This window comes from Vigna umbellata, chromosome 3 (assembly GCF_029865625.1).
Source record: "Vigna umbellata cultivar VRB3 chromosome 3, Vumbellata_1.0, whole genome shotgun sequence".
In the NCBI taxonomy this organism is placed as follows: Eukaryota; Viridiplantae; Streptophyta; class Magnoliopsida; order Fabales; family Fabaceae; genus Vigna; species Vigna umbellata.
The window spans coordinates 6,052,932-6,068,395 of NC_142167.1; the positions used below are offsets into that span (position 1 = coordinate 6,052,932).

A 15,464-nucleotide genomic window follows, 5' to 3' on the forward strand; every position below is an offset into this window, starting at 1 on the left:
TCTTGGTCAATGTGACACACTCCAAAGAGCCCATCCAAAAGTTTGAAATTAAGAGTACTAAAGGAAAAAAAAGTAAAAAAAAGTAAAAAATAAATGACAGCTGTGGGATTTGAACCCACGCCCTTTCGGACCAGAGCCTAAATCTGGCGCCTTAGACCACTCGGCCAAACTGTCTTTTGATGTTATTTGGTTATTCCATTAAAAACTTAATTATAAATTAGTTAATAAGGACCTAACATAAATTGTGAAATAGTAGGAAACAAACAAAAACTAACAGAAATAGTTGAAAGTGTTTAAAAAGAAGAAAGAAAAGGTTTACATATTGCATGTCTACAAGATTATTGGGTTTTAACAGTATGGAAAAAAAGTTTACCATATAAAATTTATTTTACAAATGCAGTTTAAAATATGTGGATAAAGGGTTTTAACAACATTATTAACATATCACTAAAACATTTTTAAAAAAAATACTAACTTGTTACTTTTGAAAATTAAAAAAGAAAATTGACTTTAACACATTATCAACATTTCAAAAGTGTTTTTATTTTATTTCTTTTATAACATTTAAAAAATATGATTAGTTAATAATTTTATTTGTATATTTTTTAACATTTAAATTTGTACTTACAAAAAGAATCCGTAAAGAGTTTTTTGTTGCACAAACTACTTTGATTCGATTTTTGTTCATGAACTCTATTTTGATCTCTCGATACTAGTCTTTTATAGAATGAATGGATGTTATGTGAGTAAAAGTTTCTCCAACACTCAAATCAGTTATAAGAGTCATAAATAATAGTAAAAATGATAATTAATGAAAAAGTAAAGTGAAAACCTGATTAGAGTAACTTAATAGCCCAATGACTTGTTACGTAAAACATTGGTTAACCAAAATTTGACTAAGTTATACAGCGTATGATTTGTCAATATCTTCAGTAGGTAGTAAAGGTATATGGTAATGGTAGAAAGTATGCGACTCTTCATAGATGGTAGTGAGGCACCAGACTCTAGTAGATAACACACAACACTCAATAATCAATATTTGGTATTTGCAAGCAACATTGGACCTTTGAGAGGGAGGGCATAAGATTCAACACTCGACATCCGGTGCTCGACCTTGCAAGAGGTACTTAGGGTATAAAATAGGTGGTACTTGGTACAAGGTGCTAGGTAAGTGTAGGGATGGTAAAGGGTTGAGTGAGACACGAATAATGTTTACCCGTTACCCGATCTACAACAAAAAAAAATATACTTATTATTTGATAGATATTCATTTAAAAATTACTTGTGGGTATTTTAAAACTCATAAGTATCTATGAATATCCAAGAATATTTAAAAAGATATATTTTATAAATTTTTAAAATAAAATTACAAAAAAATATTATTAAGTTAAATTTAATTAAAATTAAATTTAATCTAATAAAATAAAAATTAATTTTAATTTTAATTAAATTTAACTTAATAAAATAAAAATTAAATTTTAATTTTCTAGAAGTAATGGATACTCATAATTATGGGTAGTATATACCACAATTGACCTGTTTATAAGTAAGTACTAAAATAAGCGGAATAATAAATCCTTACGTATACCAACTATTTATTAACTATTTATCATAAATTTTTTTCGTGAATATGAATATTTTTGTCGTCTTATATAAATATAAATAGAACTAAACTAGATATGCGAAACTTATCCTATACTGTATATGCGAAACTTAACTTATCTAATATCTGAGTAATTATATATTGATCTTTGTTAAACTTGATTCTCGACAATAAGTATGCAAATGTGTCGTGAATCTAATTGTCCATTGTTTTAGAGGTAACTATTAAAAAGGCGGAATGGTTCTTGTTCGTACCTGCCTGGAGTCTTTTTATGTCTCAAATGTATGCAAAGAGTTTCAGTGGAGTAACATTAGTCGAACTTTTTAGTTGAATTGTAGAATCATAAGGTTGTTAGGTAGTCTGCCTGTATTATGTTCAATTTTAACTTTGGAAGTAGGTTTGACTGAAGTGATCTAGGATCGAAATGAATGTGAGTAGGAAGGGATAAATGTGGTCCAGAAATCGAAAGGGTAAGATAAGTGAGAAAATGAAAGAGTTGCCTTGTAAGAAAAGGAACGACGTTGAATGCGAAGCGTTGTCTTGAGAAGTATAGAGGCGCGGAAGCCAAAGCGTTGTAGTGGGAGGGATAAATATCTTCCTTTCTTCTCGTATGTTCTTCATCTTCCTCTCTCATGGCTTCTTCTTGCCTCAGTCCTAGTCAGTTGCGAGCTACTCCTTCTCGCCATGAAGTATATATAGAGAGTGCTTCCCTTGCTCTGACCGCTCTCGGTTTTCGGGCCGATCTCTTTGCTAGTAATAATTATCTTCGCAATGGCCATACACCCCGTCTTTTCTCCTCACTGTTGCATCAGCTGGGCGACCTTAATAACCGAGATCGTTTGGAGAAGGTCTGCACTATCGGTATCCGCGAGAAGTGGTTTGACTCCTTTGCTTTATGCACACCCGGTCAGTTCTACGACTTCCTTAGCTTCCTCAAGAAGCAAAAAGGTCAAGAGGCTTTGCACAAGCTGCACACGCGTGAGAAGCTGGGGAAGCGCGGTGGTGGTGCCTTAACGGCTTCTGATATGGGGTTCGTTGCTATGTTTCATGCACAGCAGAATGATATGTTTTCTACAATTAGTTCTGGACGTGCTGAAATTGAAGCCAGATTGGCTAAAGCTGAGTTAGTTGTCCAACGGATTCGTGATGAGTTGAAGGATTTCATCGTCGACACCAAGGTAATGTTTGTTCCTGCAGGTACACTTGTCCACTCACCTGACGCCCAGTTTAACCGGGCTTGTTGGCAGGCTTATCTTGCTGAATGTGGTAGGAATGGGGTTACTGCACGTCCACTCAGTGAGGCTATGCTGATTGATGTTGTTCGTGATTTTGGTCCTGAGCTCCGGCAAAGGGCTATTCTGGCTCACCTTGAGCTCCCTGGGAACCGATCCGCACTGGAAGACTACTGCAACACCCAGATTGACTTTCTTGAGGCCCGCCAGGATCATCGAGCCGCCAAGCGTTTTCGTAGCCTCATGGATGCCGTGGGTGCTGAAGTTGTTATACCGGTTTCCGACTCAAAAGAGGGAGGTGATGCTGAGGCCGGGGGCGAGGATCAATTCTTCAGTCAGGTTGATCCAGATACTGCCTTTGGAAAGCATAACACAGAGGAGGGTGGTCACTTACAAGCCACGACCAACCCTATCCCGGACATCAAAGTTGAGTTTTCTCAGCCCAGCGTTGCTGTTGTCCAATCTGCGCCTCGCCGTAGTACGAGGGCAGCAAGGGGTCGATCGGCGGGCAATCCCCGTCGCTAGTGAAATAGCAAACCAAAAAGTCCACGCGACGATGTATCATGGAGGCAGCTGCTTTGCTGACGCAATGCGGCAACTTTGTGATGCCCGTGCCGACTTGCCTGATCACTATCTTAAAGACCATTATACATTCCCTATCGCTCATAAGGTTCTGCACCTCCCTTCCGGGTTGCCAGTTCTGGACGGTACCTCTTCCACCCTGAAGAATTTCAACAACATGCGACTTCTGGACCTCTGCTCTTTGCCTTTGGTTGCAAACGTAAAGCTGGCATGTCGGCTATGTTATCTGAATTTGTAATGTGTACAATGATTATGATTCTGGTTTGGATTAATTTCTAAGGACTCTTTGCCTTATTTTGCTGATTGTGTTGGTTTTGGATCAAAACTTGTGACCTTTGCATTTTTATGTTGGATTTGTTTTCTGGTTGATTGGGTTTTGTGACTGATGAGAAAGGTGTGTTTGGGATTGATGGAATGGTTCCGCCAAGTGGATCGTTGTGGATTGGGTTCCTCATACACCGTTGAATATCTTGTGTAGGTATGATGTGCTCGTTGATCTGGGGAGACCGTTTTCTGAGACCGTTCCGAAGTGCGGTGGTGATGATGTGCTAAGGCTAATACAACAACACAGGTTGAACAGTTACTACAGGGCGGAAATTCATGATGAAGATTTTAAATTTTAGATATTCATTTGGATGAATTTGGATGAAGGGATAAATTTGATGGAGTGAAAAAGGATGGAAACTAGGGAAAAGATGATGAAAAATAAGATTGTTTGAATTGAGTAAAAAAATTGTAATAAATGTGATTGAATAAATTTAGTTATATATTGTTATATTTAAAAATAATTATAAAATAAAAGTTTAAAATAATTAAAAGTAAAATATGATTTTTTATAAAATAAAAATTAAAAGTAAACCAAAAATTATTATAAATTTGTAATATATAAAAAGTTAAATTTTAAAATAATAGTATATAAAATAAATTATTTTATTTGATATTAATATTTAAGGTTTTAATTGTTAATTACGATATAAATTAATAATAAAAATCAAAGCTTTTAAACTCAAATAATCTATTGTCTTCCGTATAATCGATTATTATATATTTTCTCACAATTCTTCATGATTGAAAAAAAAATGAAGGTACTGATTTTATTTCCATCTTTATATGATTTTTTTTATTTGTTTTTCCATAGAGTAAATAACTGCCTTTCTAAAACATAAAACAAAAGATATAAAATACAATTGTGAAAAATAATTTAATTCATTTTTCTATTACATAAATGTAATTTATAAGTTGTAACATTAAACATGGTATTTAATAGTTGATTATACAGTTTTTTGTAACATTAAAATATATTAAATTACCAAGTCGATTAAAGATATAAAACCACTTAATAACATAAAGAACCGTATGAGTAATATTATGATGATACATCAAAATAATTAAGTACCATAACAAAGTACTCATGGTCCACGTATAACAATTATCTCATAATTTTCCTACAACAGAATACCAAATGTTTTCTTCAATCACATTTCTAGCTTTTCCTTGGGACCCTTTTTAATCAAATATCTAATAAAGTACTTAAAATTTCTATATTTTTCAAACAATTATCTGTTCTTTAATTCTTTTGTTAATTGGGTGAGGTAGTTATGTTATCTTATCATTTTATTTATTTATTTTCACATATTAAAATATTATGATATTTTATTTTTAACATTTAACAATATTACACTTGTCATAAATAATATTATATTTATCTCCTTATTTTTTCCTTTATTTCCTTGTGGGATTATATGTATATCCTTAATTATATACGTGAAGTCATTATTGATATATTATAGCAACATACCTCTACAAATAATTTCCTTACAAGCATGTGATATATAATAGTTTCTTCCTGCACTTTAATATTAAAAAAATATTCTTATTTTTCCCTTTTTAGATATATCAATCTAGAAGTTTTTTTTAAAGATAAAAATAGATTTTAAATTATATAATTCAAAATTATATAATCTGAAATAATTTTTTATTTTACATTCTGGATTTTACAGAACATATATTTTATTTTATTTTTCAAAATATAAAATTTGTATTTTAAATTATATAATTCAAAATGTAAAATAAACAAAATATATTATGAATTGTACCATCAAAAATATAAAAATTTAAAATTTAAATTGTATAATTTAAAATATAATTTTTATTTTTTATTTCAGATTATATAATTTAAAAATATTTCTGGATTACGTAGTTTAGAATTTAAAATAAAAAGAGAGTAAAAATTGAAAATTTAAAATGTATGAAGGTGCAAACACCTCAAATCTAAGTCGTCAATTTGGTCCTTCTTAAATGGTTTGATCCTTCTTACATGGTTTGGTTCTGACTTACTATGAGTTGGAACAAAAAATAACCATCCAGAAAGTCCTCTGTAGAAAAAGTCCATTGACCAAAATATTTACAAAAGTTGTTTAGGTCAAGGCCAACCCATAGACTTCTTTTTAGAAAAAGATATTCATTTTGAATATAAGAAAATAGTGGGTCACATTCATTTTAAAATGTTTTTCATATTTTCTACTATATTACCAACTTTTATTTTATTTTTGTTAGTAATAACTTATAACCATAATTGATTCATGTGTAATTATATTTTTTGCCAATAAAATTAATTTTTTACTTCATAAATATTTCTATATTAAAGCAAGTGTTTTAGTTGAAATTACAGACAAAATAAATAAATAAAAGAATAAAATAAAATATTGGAACCAGTAATAACATTTTTATACAAAATTTTATTAATCAAAGGCTTTTAAACATGATAATATTTCGGGTTTATCAATAACATTTTAATTTTGAATTAATTTATATTTTCTTCAAAATACGATTTATTTCTAGTTAGCTAATTTATTAGAAATTTTTAGTTAGTTTATTTTTTTATTAGATTCATTGGAGGTGCAGAAAGAGAAACGTGAGATGCACCTTCGGCAAATGAAAAATGGACCAGCATTCGTAAAAAGAAAGAGTTTATTTTATCACCAAAAATCACTATTGTTGTGTTCACATGAACATAATTTACGGTTCATGTTCATGTGGATTTGCGAGCGATGAAAAGGAACGAAAATGGTGTTCACTTTCGCTGATTTCTGACGATGCAATTAAAGAGATTTGCGAGATACTACCTTTTTGCATCACTCGCAAAAGTGTGAAGATTTGCAATGAATTGAAGGGAAATGACTTTTTTCCCTTTAATACATACCATAATATCAACTGAGAAAAAGAAATAATAATGCACATATCATACTAGATTCCAGTCCTGGGTACTCGATTCCAGGCATGCTTAAGAAATAGTAATGCACAATTATACTGAGATATTATTGCAGTAAACAATGTGAGGCATCATGAGTGTGGCTGCTGGATAAGCGTTCACAAGTGCAATTTTTACACTTTGACAGGCCAACTTTGTACCTTTGGCAGCGTAGTAATGTAGAGATTTGATTCTCTGCTTCTCTGCTTCTCTGCTTTGACACAACTACACACAAAAGCATTCATGGCCAACACAGGAAAGATGCACTCACTGCATAGGAAAGATTCCTGGCAATACAGTCTTTGGTTTGAATTTCAAACAGCCTTGAAGAAGACCGTAGACCATTTAATAAGAGACTTGGTTGGTGTATGTTTGGTTTGTGTGTTAAGTGCGAGTTGGTCTATTATTTCAGCTGTGTTGTGAAGTATATGTCGCCTGATTTCTCCTTCATCATTCGTGAGCTCCTTTGTGCTTGAGAAGTGTGGGTGTGCTGAGTGCATTGAAGACCAGAGCTTCATCACATTGATCAGGTTAGTTGTCCATTGCAGTGTCCCTTGTTAAGGTTTGTTAAATATTTGCAGGTTGGAGCGTGGAAATGTAGCCATTTGATGATGACGACAAATGGAGAATGATGTGTGGTGATCCTCGAACGTTGTTGCTGCCATTGTTGATAATGAAGATACGTTGAAGATGGGGAACGAAAGCCACAAACCAGGAAGAAGCGTTGAAGATGGAGAAGCAAAGCGTGAAAGGTTGTGTTTTCGGTTGAAAAAGTTGAGATGTGGAAGGTGTATTCGGTTATGGGGTGTGCGTATTCGGATACGCTGCAGAGTGAGAGGAAAGCTGGATGGTTTATTCGATTACGCTTGGTTGTATTTGGTTACAGGCGTTTGATCAGCATGGTGTATTCGGTTACAGGCGTTGCTTGATTCGGTTCCAGCACGCTTCATCTTTCTTCCATGCTTCCTCCATTCGTTCTTTTTCATGTTAACATGGTTGGTGGTATGCTTCGTGGGCGTGAACAACGTTGAGGACATGAGAGGTCCATGCACCAGTACATGCACGAGCCCGAGATGAGGAGGTCGATGGAGCATACAAGAGAGTGTGTCCAAGCAACCTGAGGATGCACCAGAGTTGTTGACGTAGCAGGAGTAGATGCAGCTAACCCTGTGTTTTGTTTGTGTTGCAGGTGAGGGAGTTGTGAATAAAGTGGTACGTGAAGTTGCTGTGAACGTTGTGCAGGTGAAGCTTGGTGGAGTTTGGTGAAGGTGTAGGTGAAGGACTTTGGTGAAGCATCATCGACCTAAGTGAAGTTGTTGTTCTGAACCTTGTGCAGGTCGTAGTGGACCTTTCTGGTGCACTTGTCAAGGTAGCCAAGGTTGTGGAAGTATGAAGGTGTTTACATACCTGAGTTTCGTAGTGGTGGCAACCATGTTAACAACTTTGTATAGTCCTACAGGTGTTAGCAAAGAGCAGGGTGGGTGTTGACTTCTGAAAGGTGGTTGTGTTAAAAAGGACTATCTTTCTTTGCAGTGACATTTTTTGTGGTTCTTTTGCCGTTTTTCATTCAAGGGCAGCCAAGTTATTTGAGTCATGATCTACTAAAATCTCACTAGATTTACGATTTTTTAAGCTTTGTCTTCATTTGGTTCAAGTTGATTGAAGGTATTATTGAAGGTATATCAGGTTTAACAAACTTATTCTTGTAGTATTGTATAATATATTGATATAATCCTAATTTGTCTTCACCATTTAGATGATTAAGTTGCTTACTATTCCGTCAGTGTATTACATGACTTTTTTCCTATACTTGACTTATGTGATTGATTTCTTACATTACCTATTTTTGAATTGTACTTGTTTTCACATCAGTTTTCATACTTATATATATTGTCAACTTAATGAACTGTAAATCAGATGGATTCACGAATAATTGATGAATTGGAAGAAGTAATTACTCAAAGAACAAGACTATATGCGACTCTTGAACGCCAAATACAGGCCATGGAGCGTCGAAATTCACTGTTAACGACTAGGAATCAATCATCTGATCCAACTTCGGAAGAAATTCATAACTTATTACGGGCTATGAACATTCAAGATGACAATTTATTCAGACAGTGCTTCGACTTTCTATCTTCACATCCATCCCATACAAGACGTTTAATAGGGATGCCGACACAATATCGTTTCAATAGATTGCTTACATACCTCACTCAAGCAACTTCCTCATGATCTATTACAAATATATTTGTATGTTATTATGTTTGCAATTTTTATATTATGTCATGTAATATTATAACTTCATTTAATTATCGACTGTATTCAAAATTAATAAATTTCACTTTCATAACAAATAAATTCATACTACTTGGAACTAAATTGTATTACAAACAAATACTACATTTTAAAATAAATTCATTTTACTTAATTATAATTTAATTACTTTTTAAAAATTATTTTTAATTTTTTACTCTTAATAAACATTTTCACAATTAAATATAACATTAACAAATATCATTTTATATTACTTTAATACCTAGGGATATTTTGATAATCTTTAATTTCTACCAATTAAACAAATTTTTTAAAATTGTCACATCAATCAAATCCTACTCTAATTCTCACAAACTTCACCTCTAAATCCACTCTCAATTACCTCCAAATCCACTCAAATAAACACACACAAAATTACCCTCAAATCCTCTCAATCACTCTCCCAAAATCATGTCTCCCAATCACCCCCAAGTGAACATACCCTATATGCACTACCTACTGGGAAAGAAAAGTATATAAAATAATGGATGACCGGTGCTGAAAGCTTGACTTGTTCATAGCTCTTAAATGCTTTATTTATAATATATATATATTAGTGTGGAACGAAATATGCTTTAATTAATGTTTTATTGGGACGTTATATACTGTAATTTTAATAATTTTTATAACTAAATTTATAATTTATTAACATTTATTACCATCATAAAATTGAATTGAGAGAAAAATACCTAATACATGATATTAATGATTTTTATATTAAGTGTAACATTTATCAATTTTTTTTACCTTGATGAAAAACTAAATTTACATGTTTTGAAAAAAAAAACAAAAACTAATAATTAGAATTTAAAAATAAAGATGCAGAAAACAAGTGACAATGTATATAAAGAATGGTAGATTAGAGACATTATAAAGAAATTAACGAAAGATAAAAGTTTTATAGTGAAACTGGGACTAAATCCAACTTAATCTTGATCTTAATTCACGTAAGAAGGGGCTTTAAGGATTGGAACTTTTTTTTTTGGCCTTCATTTGAAGAGCTCTCTAACAGAAGGTTTTTTAAGAATAAGTTAGGACTGACCCATAAGTAGTCATGGGTTAAGTTGATACCTCTATTCAAATCTATGGTCTTTATCATGGGTACATTTTTTTTAAATGACTCAAATAAGTTCATTTCTTTGTTCATATGATTGGTTCTGGTCACTATGTTTTCTTTTAGATCTCCATTTGGCCTTTGCATTTATCTTATGTCTAATGTTGATGCCATGGTCATGACTAGTAATTATAATCACAATCCATTTCAGATGAAAGACTTAAAAGTAACTCATTTCTTGGCCGTTGATATTTTTCAATCGTTCTTTGGTAGTCATTTCATAGAGAAAGTATAAATACACTTGATATTAACAGCTTGATTGCTACCTAGAGAATGTGTTTCATTAGCTGAAACACATTCAGAAGAAAGTGATTCTCTCATAGTATTTTAAGTCCTAATAATTTCAATCAATAAGAAACTGTGTCTGAAATAATGCATAAGAACATGTTTTTCTTACCATATCTTGAACTTATGATAGAACTTTAAAAATAATGGCTAATCTTCACTCTATTTTTGTTGCACTTATCAGTTTCTAGGAACTTCCGTCAATATCATATTCCTAATCTTCTTCTTAGCATAAATTCTTTTCAAAACAATGCTAATTTCACATACTATATTAGTTTAAAACTAAGACATTATAAACCACTTGACTGCAATTCGATAACTTCCATGAATGACAAATAAATCTTTCAATAACAAGCTAAATCATTATTGAAATGGATTAGCCTTAGCCACCTTGGAATGACATTAACACCTTATCCACTTTCCATCAGAACTTCTAGTAAAAGTGCGCGGCTGCTTCGTAAGAAAAGTTTCTGTCCAGTGTGGGTGCTCAATCAAATAAGTCCACTGCCTGAGTATGAGATTGTTATTATAATAAGCTGGACATAGATTCAAATATGATCTAATAATTTGAATATATTTGCATAGAAAAGTGCAGATAGTTACAATCTTAATTAGAACCAAAAGTTTCAATTTCAGCATCTTCAAAGACAAATGAAGATTAACCAAGGCAATGAATGAAAAAACTTTTGAAGTTTTACAGTTGAAATTAATTGCAGCAACAAGATTCTTTTTTATTTCTTTTGTCAGAAAAAATTAGAGTGTAAATTAGACTGCTCATTTAAGTATAAAATAAAGAAAATCTTTCAAGAACATCTTAAAAAACTATGATTCCAAATATCATCTGAAGACAACAACGACATATTTTCATCCTGACTAGGTATGGTTGCATATACTGATTGGATGATGGCATTGAATTTGTTGGACTTCTTTAATCCAGAAGTCAGTAACACGTATGATTCCCACAAAACAGACCCAAGCTACTGAATAAACTCGTCTTATTCAATGAATTCAAGTATACAACGTGTCGCAAACACCCAAGGAAGCCAAATCTCCCTCCACTGGACTAAGTTCTAGTAAACTCAACAAACAAAATACAATTCTGATAATCCCGCCCTTTTCACTCAACTCTTTATTTATACTCTCCTATTCTTCTAACTAACTCCTAACTGAATTCTCTACTTCCCACCTTTATTCTTTCTTACATATACTTTTAATCCTCTATCAGAATTTTGAAATAAGATGATAGGTTGAAATACATAAAGTTAGAATCAACCATATGTTTTACCTTCGTAAATTATCCACAAAATCTGGCGCCTCAGCAGTAGGTGAAGTTGAACATGTTGAAAGAATTTCCAAATCAGAACAGTTCAGAAGTGAAAGAGCAATATGATATTGACGAAGAGTCCTAGATAAGCAACCAGCAAGCATCAGTGTATCAGAATGGAAGAGAAAGGATTTTGGGAATCAATATCAAATCAAACCAGAGAAAATATTTAATTCATTCTTCCCAATAAAACAATTTTAAACATCATGAATGACCTAGGAAAAATTATTTTTCTATAAACGATAATAAATGCTCACTTTACAGGAGTTTTCTTCATATATTATTTTATTTCTGCATTGGCTTCACAAGTATTTTCCACATACAAAACTTGAAAATGAATTCATGAAACTTCATTAGTTACCAGCGACAAGGAGCAATTTTGAAACAGTCAGAGCCACAATCATATGTTTCTAGTAACTTTTCTTTCCAATTCGCATCTTCATAAGAAACAGATACTCGTATTCTTCTGACAAGCTCATCTGGACATCTAGAAGTTCTATCAAAAATAGCTGGGATGACAATACCTGATGCAGTCTCCACCTGAAATGATGCATAGAATGGAAGAAGTTAAAGATCCCATTCAAAAGTTTGAACATATATGTAATTATTCACTAAAAAGTGTACAACAGCTTTTACAATATCTTTAGAATATATTAAAAAAATCAATTAGTTAAGAAAGTGATTTAAGTAGTGGTTTCTTATTTAATAAGGGTTATGTAGCAGCAAGTAAGAGGTTTATCAAATACTGCAAATGAACCAGACGTAATGACAAAAGTTTAAAGCAGAAGCTGACCACAAATCCATTGAAAAAGGGGTATGTGTTTCCATCAGAATCTCTTCTGGTATTATGTCCAAGAACACAGAACGTTTGGAGGTGAAACTTCTCATCTCTTGACCATAGAGTATGAACAATCTTTGAACACAAAGGAAAGGAATAACCATCCAAATATGCAGGGCTTTCTGATATTGCACTACCATTTCCTTGCTGCACAAAAGTTCAACCGATCCAACTACAATTATACTGTCTGAGTGGAAACTATAAATTGAAAATTCACAAACAAAGCAGAAGACCCTGGTCAGACTTGCAGTGACACGTCTTCAAACCCCCCTATGAGATGCACCTGCAGTTGGGACAAAGCAACTTTTATTTCAGAAGATAATCTAAGTCAAAAAGAAGTCATTGCACATATTGATCACATAAAGCCGCTATAGAAAGTAGAGATCAAGAGAAGGAAAAGCACTTCGAACTCGGTCTCCAGACTGTTTGCAACAAGTGATGATAACATTTGGGAAAGGCCAATTTCTACAATTTTTGGCGAATCCATATGAGCAACTGATGTCCTGCATTAAAAGAAATAAAAAATAAAAAAAAAGAATTGTGAAACTTAATATACGGTAGTCTAGCCACAAATTCCTAGTCCTTACATTCCAGTTTTTTTGTTCCGAATAACAAGGCCAACGCACGTTGTTGCTTCATCAGTGCCAACAAACTAGAGATATGGAAGGAAAATGAAGCATATGAATAACATTTTTAAAACAGAATAGTAAAATTGTGTAATCAAAGAAGATTTGCCGATTCCTCAGATTACTCAGTGTAATCAAAGAAGATTTGCCGATTCCTCAGATTGACATATAAATTGCCAATCATACAGGCAGATTTGCCGATTCCTCAGATTACTCAGTGTAATCAAAGAAGATCACAAACAAAATTGAAGGCAAATTAGCAGAATTCACGTAGTAATTGAAATATACATGCATACACACATATAAATACATACATACATATATATATATATATATATATATATATATATATATATATATATATATATGCTTACAAAAATTAAGTTGTAAGCAAATAAAAATAAAAAACATAAAGAATAACACTATTAATTCAAAGTTCAATTAGATGGAGACTCATCAGAAATGACAAGAGAATGCAGGATGAGTGTCAGCCGCAAAACACAGTAGCCACAACAGCAGATCCAAGAAATTCCACAATGCAATAGTGCTAAGGCACCACTATAGCAACTATTTAACAACATTGACATTACGAAAGCAGTATCTGCCTGAGGTTATTGATGTAATATAAAGACTAAAACATGAATTAAAGCATCATATTTTAAAGATCAAAGAAATACACAAAGTAAACAAGAAATGGTCGCATTTGAAGTAATGTATAATATCTTAATGACATTAGAGAGGGTTAAAAAGTTACATCAACGAGGGTAGGGTCAACTGTAGCATATTCTTTCTGGAATATATAAACCCACTTTGATCTCTCTGAACCAGACTCATCAGATGCCAAGAACTTCCTCTCTGGGTTAGCCTTAAAAGAACTTGTGGCTGATATCAGATTGGGATTTTCCACCAAAGCAAGTAGAATATCATCTCCCTGTTCGTAAGCATAGAGTGCAGGTCTTCACATGCTTATGGAATGATACTAAAATCATATTTATACTTGCATCACAAACCTTGTAACTTCCAATCATGCAAACAACAACTCAAAATGTCATGCATTTTTTCAGAAGCTATGCATTGAAACATAAGCTAAGAAATAATAAGCATGCAAACAAAATTGTTATATGTACATCTGTTAGCAAGCCCAATGAGGAGGCAGACAGGCCCAAATGAAGTGTCAAAAGGCCCTCTCGGCTAATGGTCTTCATCCAGTACAATCAGGCTTGTACAAGTGTGGGACACAAATGAAATACAATTTTAGCCTGTTTCTTATTTTTTGATAGCTTTAGCTTACCCTAGTTTATCTATCACCATGCCTTCAGTTTTCTTCATCATGCCTTCAATTTTCTCCATCTTAAACTAATGAATGAATCATACCATTAAACAAAATATCACTGGTCCAAATATCATTTAACCCAAACAACACAGACAATTGCTAAAGAAGATTGAGCCAAGGCCTATTCAGGAATGTCATAAGTTTTCAGTTTTTTGCCTTTTTTGAATGCAAATTGGAAACACTTTTAATTCAATTCCTTGAACTAAAAGTAGCTTTGATTTTCGGTCCTTAGGGGTAAACCATATAACTTACTTTATCAATCTGAAAAATACCCATCCAAAACAACAACCACCATGACTGCCACTGCCACTATGGCCACCTCTATCTCACCCAATTAACTCAGAATTACAAATCGTGACTGATTTATGTGCTTTGGACTTCAAATTTAGAAACTAAAACTTAAAAAAAAAAAAGACTCTAAATTACAAAACTAAATAATCGAAACCTAAAACTGACATCGCTCGGAAAAGTTCCTAAAGAAATGGATCTCACTCACACTTTTCAAGTTTTCTTCTATGATTGTGCTCCTTCTAAAGCAAGTAAACTTTATCAGAAGAATAAGTCAACAAAAATGTGAATACCAAACAAAGCATGCCCACCAGAGAATTCCACCAATTAATTAAAAACTAAAAAAATTAGTAACATATATAGTCAAAAGAAAAGTGAGTAAAGAATGATGCAGTGACATAATTTGTTTTCTAACTACATTATCACGAAAAGGAAAATGGATGAAAGACTGATAGAGGAAGAAAGAGGGACCTGAGGTTGAGATGGTGAGGAAGATGAAGAAATAGAGAATGAATGGCCATCAATAAATATCATGGCTTCTGGGAATTGATGCGAACTAATCACAGAAGGAAGAAACAAAAGAAAGTGAGCTTTGGTTGGCGTTCAAACCAAGCTGATGGAGCAGTTGTTTTATTCAGTGGGTCAGTGGCGAATGTTTGTTTCATTGTTTGGA

At 32.8% G+C, this 15,464-nt stretch overlaps 1 protein-coding gene and 1 non-coding gene across 4 annotated transcripts; both read right to left on the bottom strand.

The window, feature by feature from the left end:
- Positions 1–94: 94 nt before the first annotated feature.
- TRNAL-UAG (transfer RNA leucine (anticodon UAG)) lies at positions 95–174 on the bottom strand. Its single transcript has one exon. It is a non-coding gene; the product is annotated as a tRNA-Leu (tRNA).
- Positions 175–10,420: 10,246 nt separating this feature from the next.
- Positions 10,421–15,464, bottom strand: LOC148201493 (protein N-terminal asparagine amidohydrolase-like). 3 transcript variants are annotated; one of them, XM_088110907.1, is made up of 9 exons: positions 15,263–15,464; positions 13,925–14,101; positions 13,132–13,196; positions 12,948–13,047; positions 12,789–12,827; positions 12,500–12,691; positions 12,068–12,246; positions 11,668–11,787; positions 10,421–10,886 (listed from the first exon to the last, which is right to left on the bottom strand). In XM_088110907.1, the coding sequence occupies exons 1-9, from the start codon at positions 15,323–15,325 to the stop codon at positions 10,874–10,876; spliced, it is 948 nt and encodes a 315-aa protein (XP_087967033.1). In that variant the 5' UTR covers positions 15,326–15,464; the 3' UTR covers positions 10,421–10,873. The 3 variants fall into 3 exon arrangements, with proteins under 3 accessions (XP_087967033.1, XP_087967032.1, XP_087967034.1); XM_088110906.1 differs by having other exon boundaries at positions 10,468–10,890; positions 15,263–15,460; XM_088110908.1 differs by lacking the exon at positions 15,263–15,464 and adding an exon at positions 14,298–15,252 and having other exon boundaries at positions 10,468–10,890.

Bases quoted from the DNA above. Each gene is read 5' to 3' on its own strand.
- LOC148201493 (XM_088110908.1), bottom strand. From the start codon at position 14,375: ATGAAGACCATTAGCCGAGAGGGCCTTTTGACACTTCATTTGGGCCTG. The intron at 12,247-12,499 runs GTCAGCTTCTGC...GCATCATTTCAG, and splicing joins CCTTTTTCAATGGATTTGTG to GTGGAGACTGCATCAGGTAT. The intron at 11,788-12,067 runs GTAACTAATGAA...TTGCTTATCTAG, and splicing joins AAAATTGCTCCTTGTCGCTG to GACTCTTCGTCAATATCATA.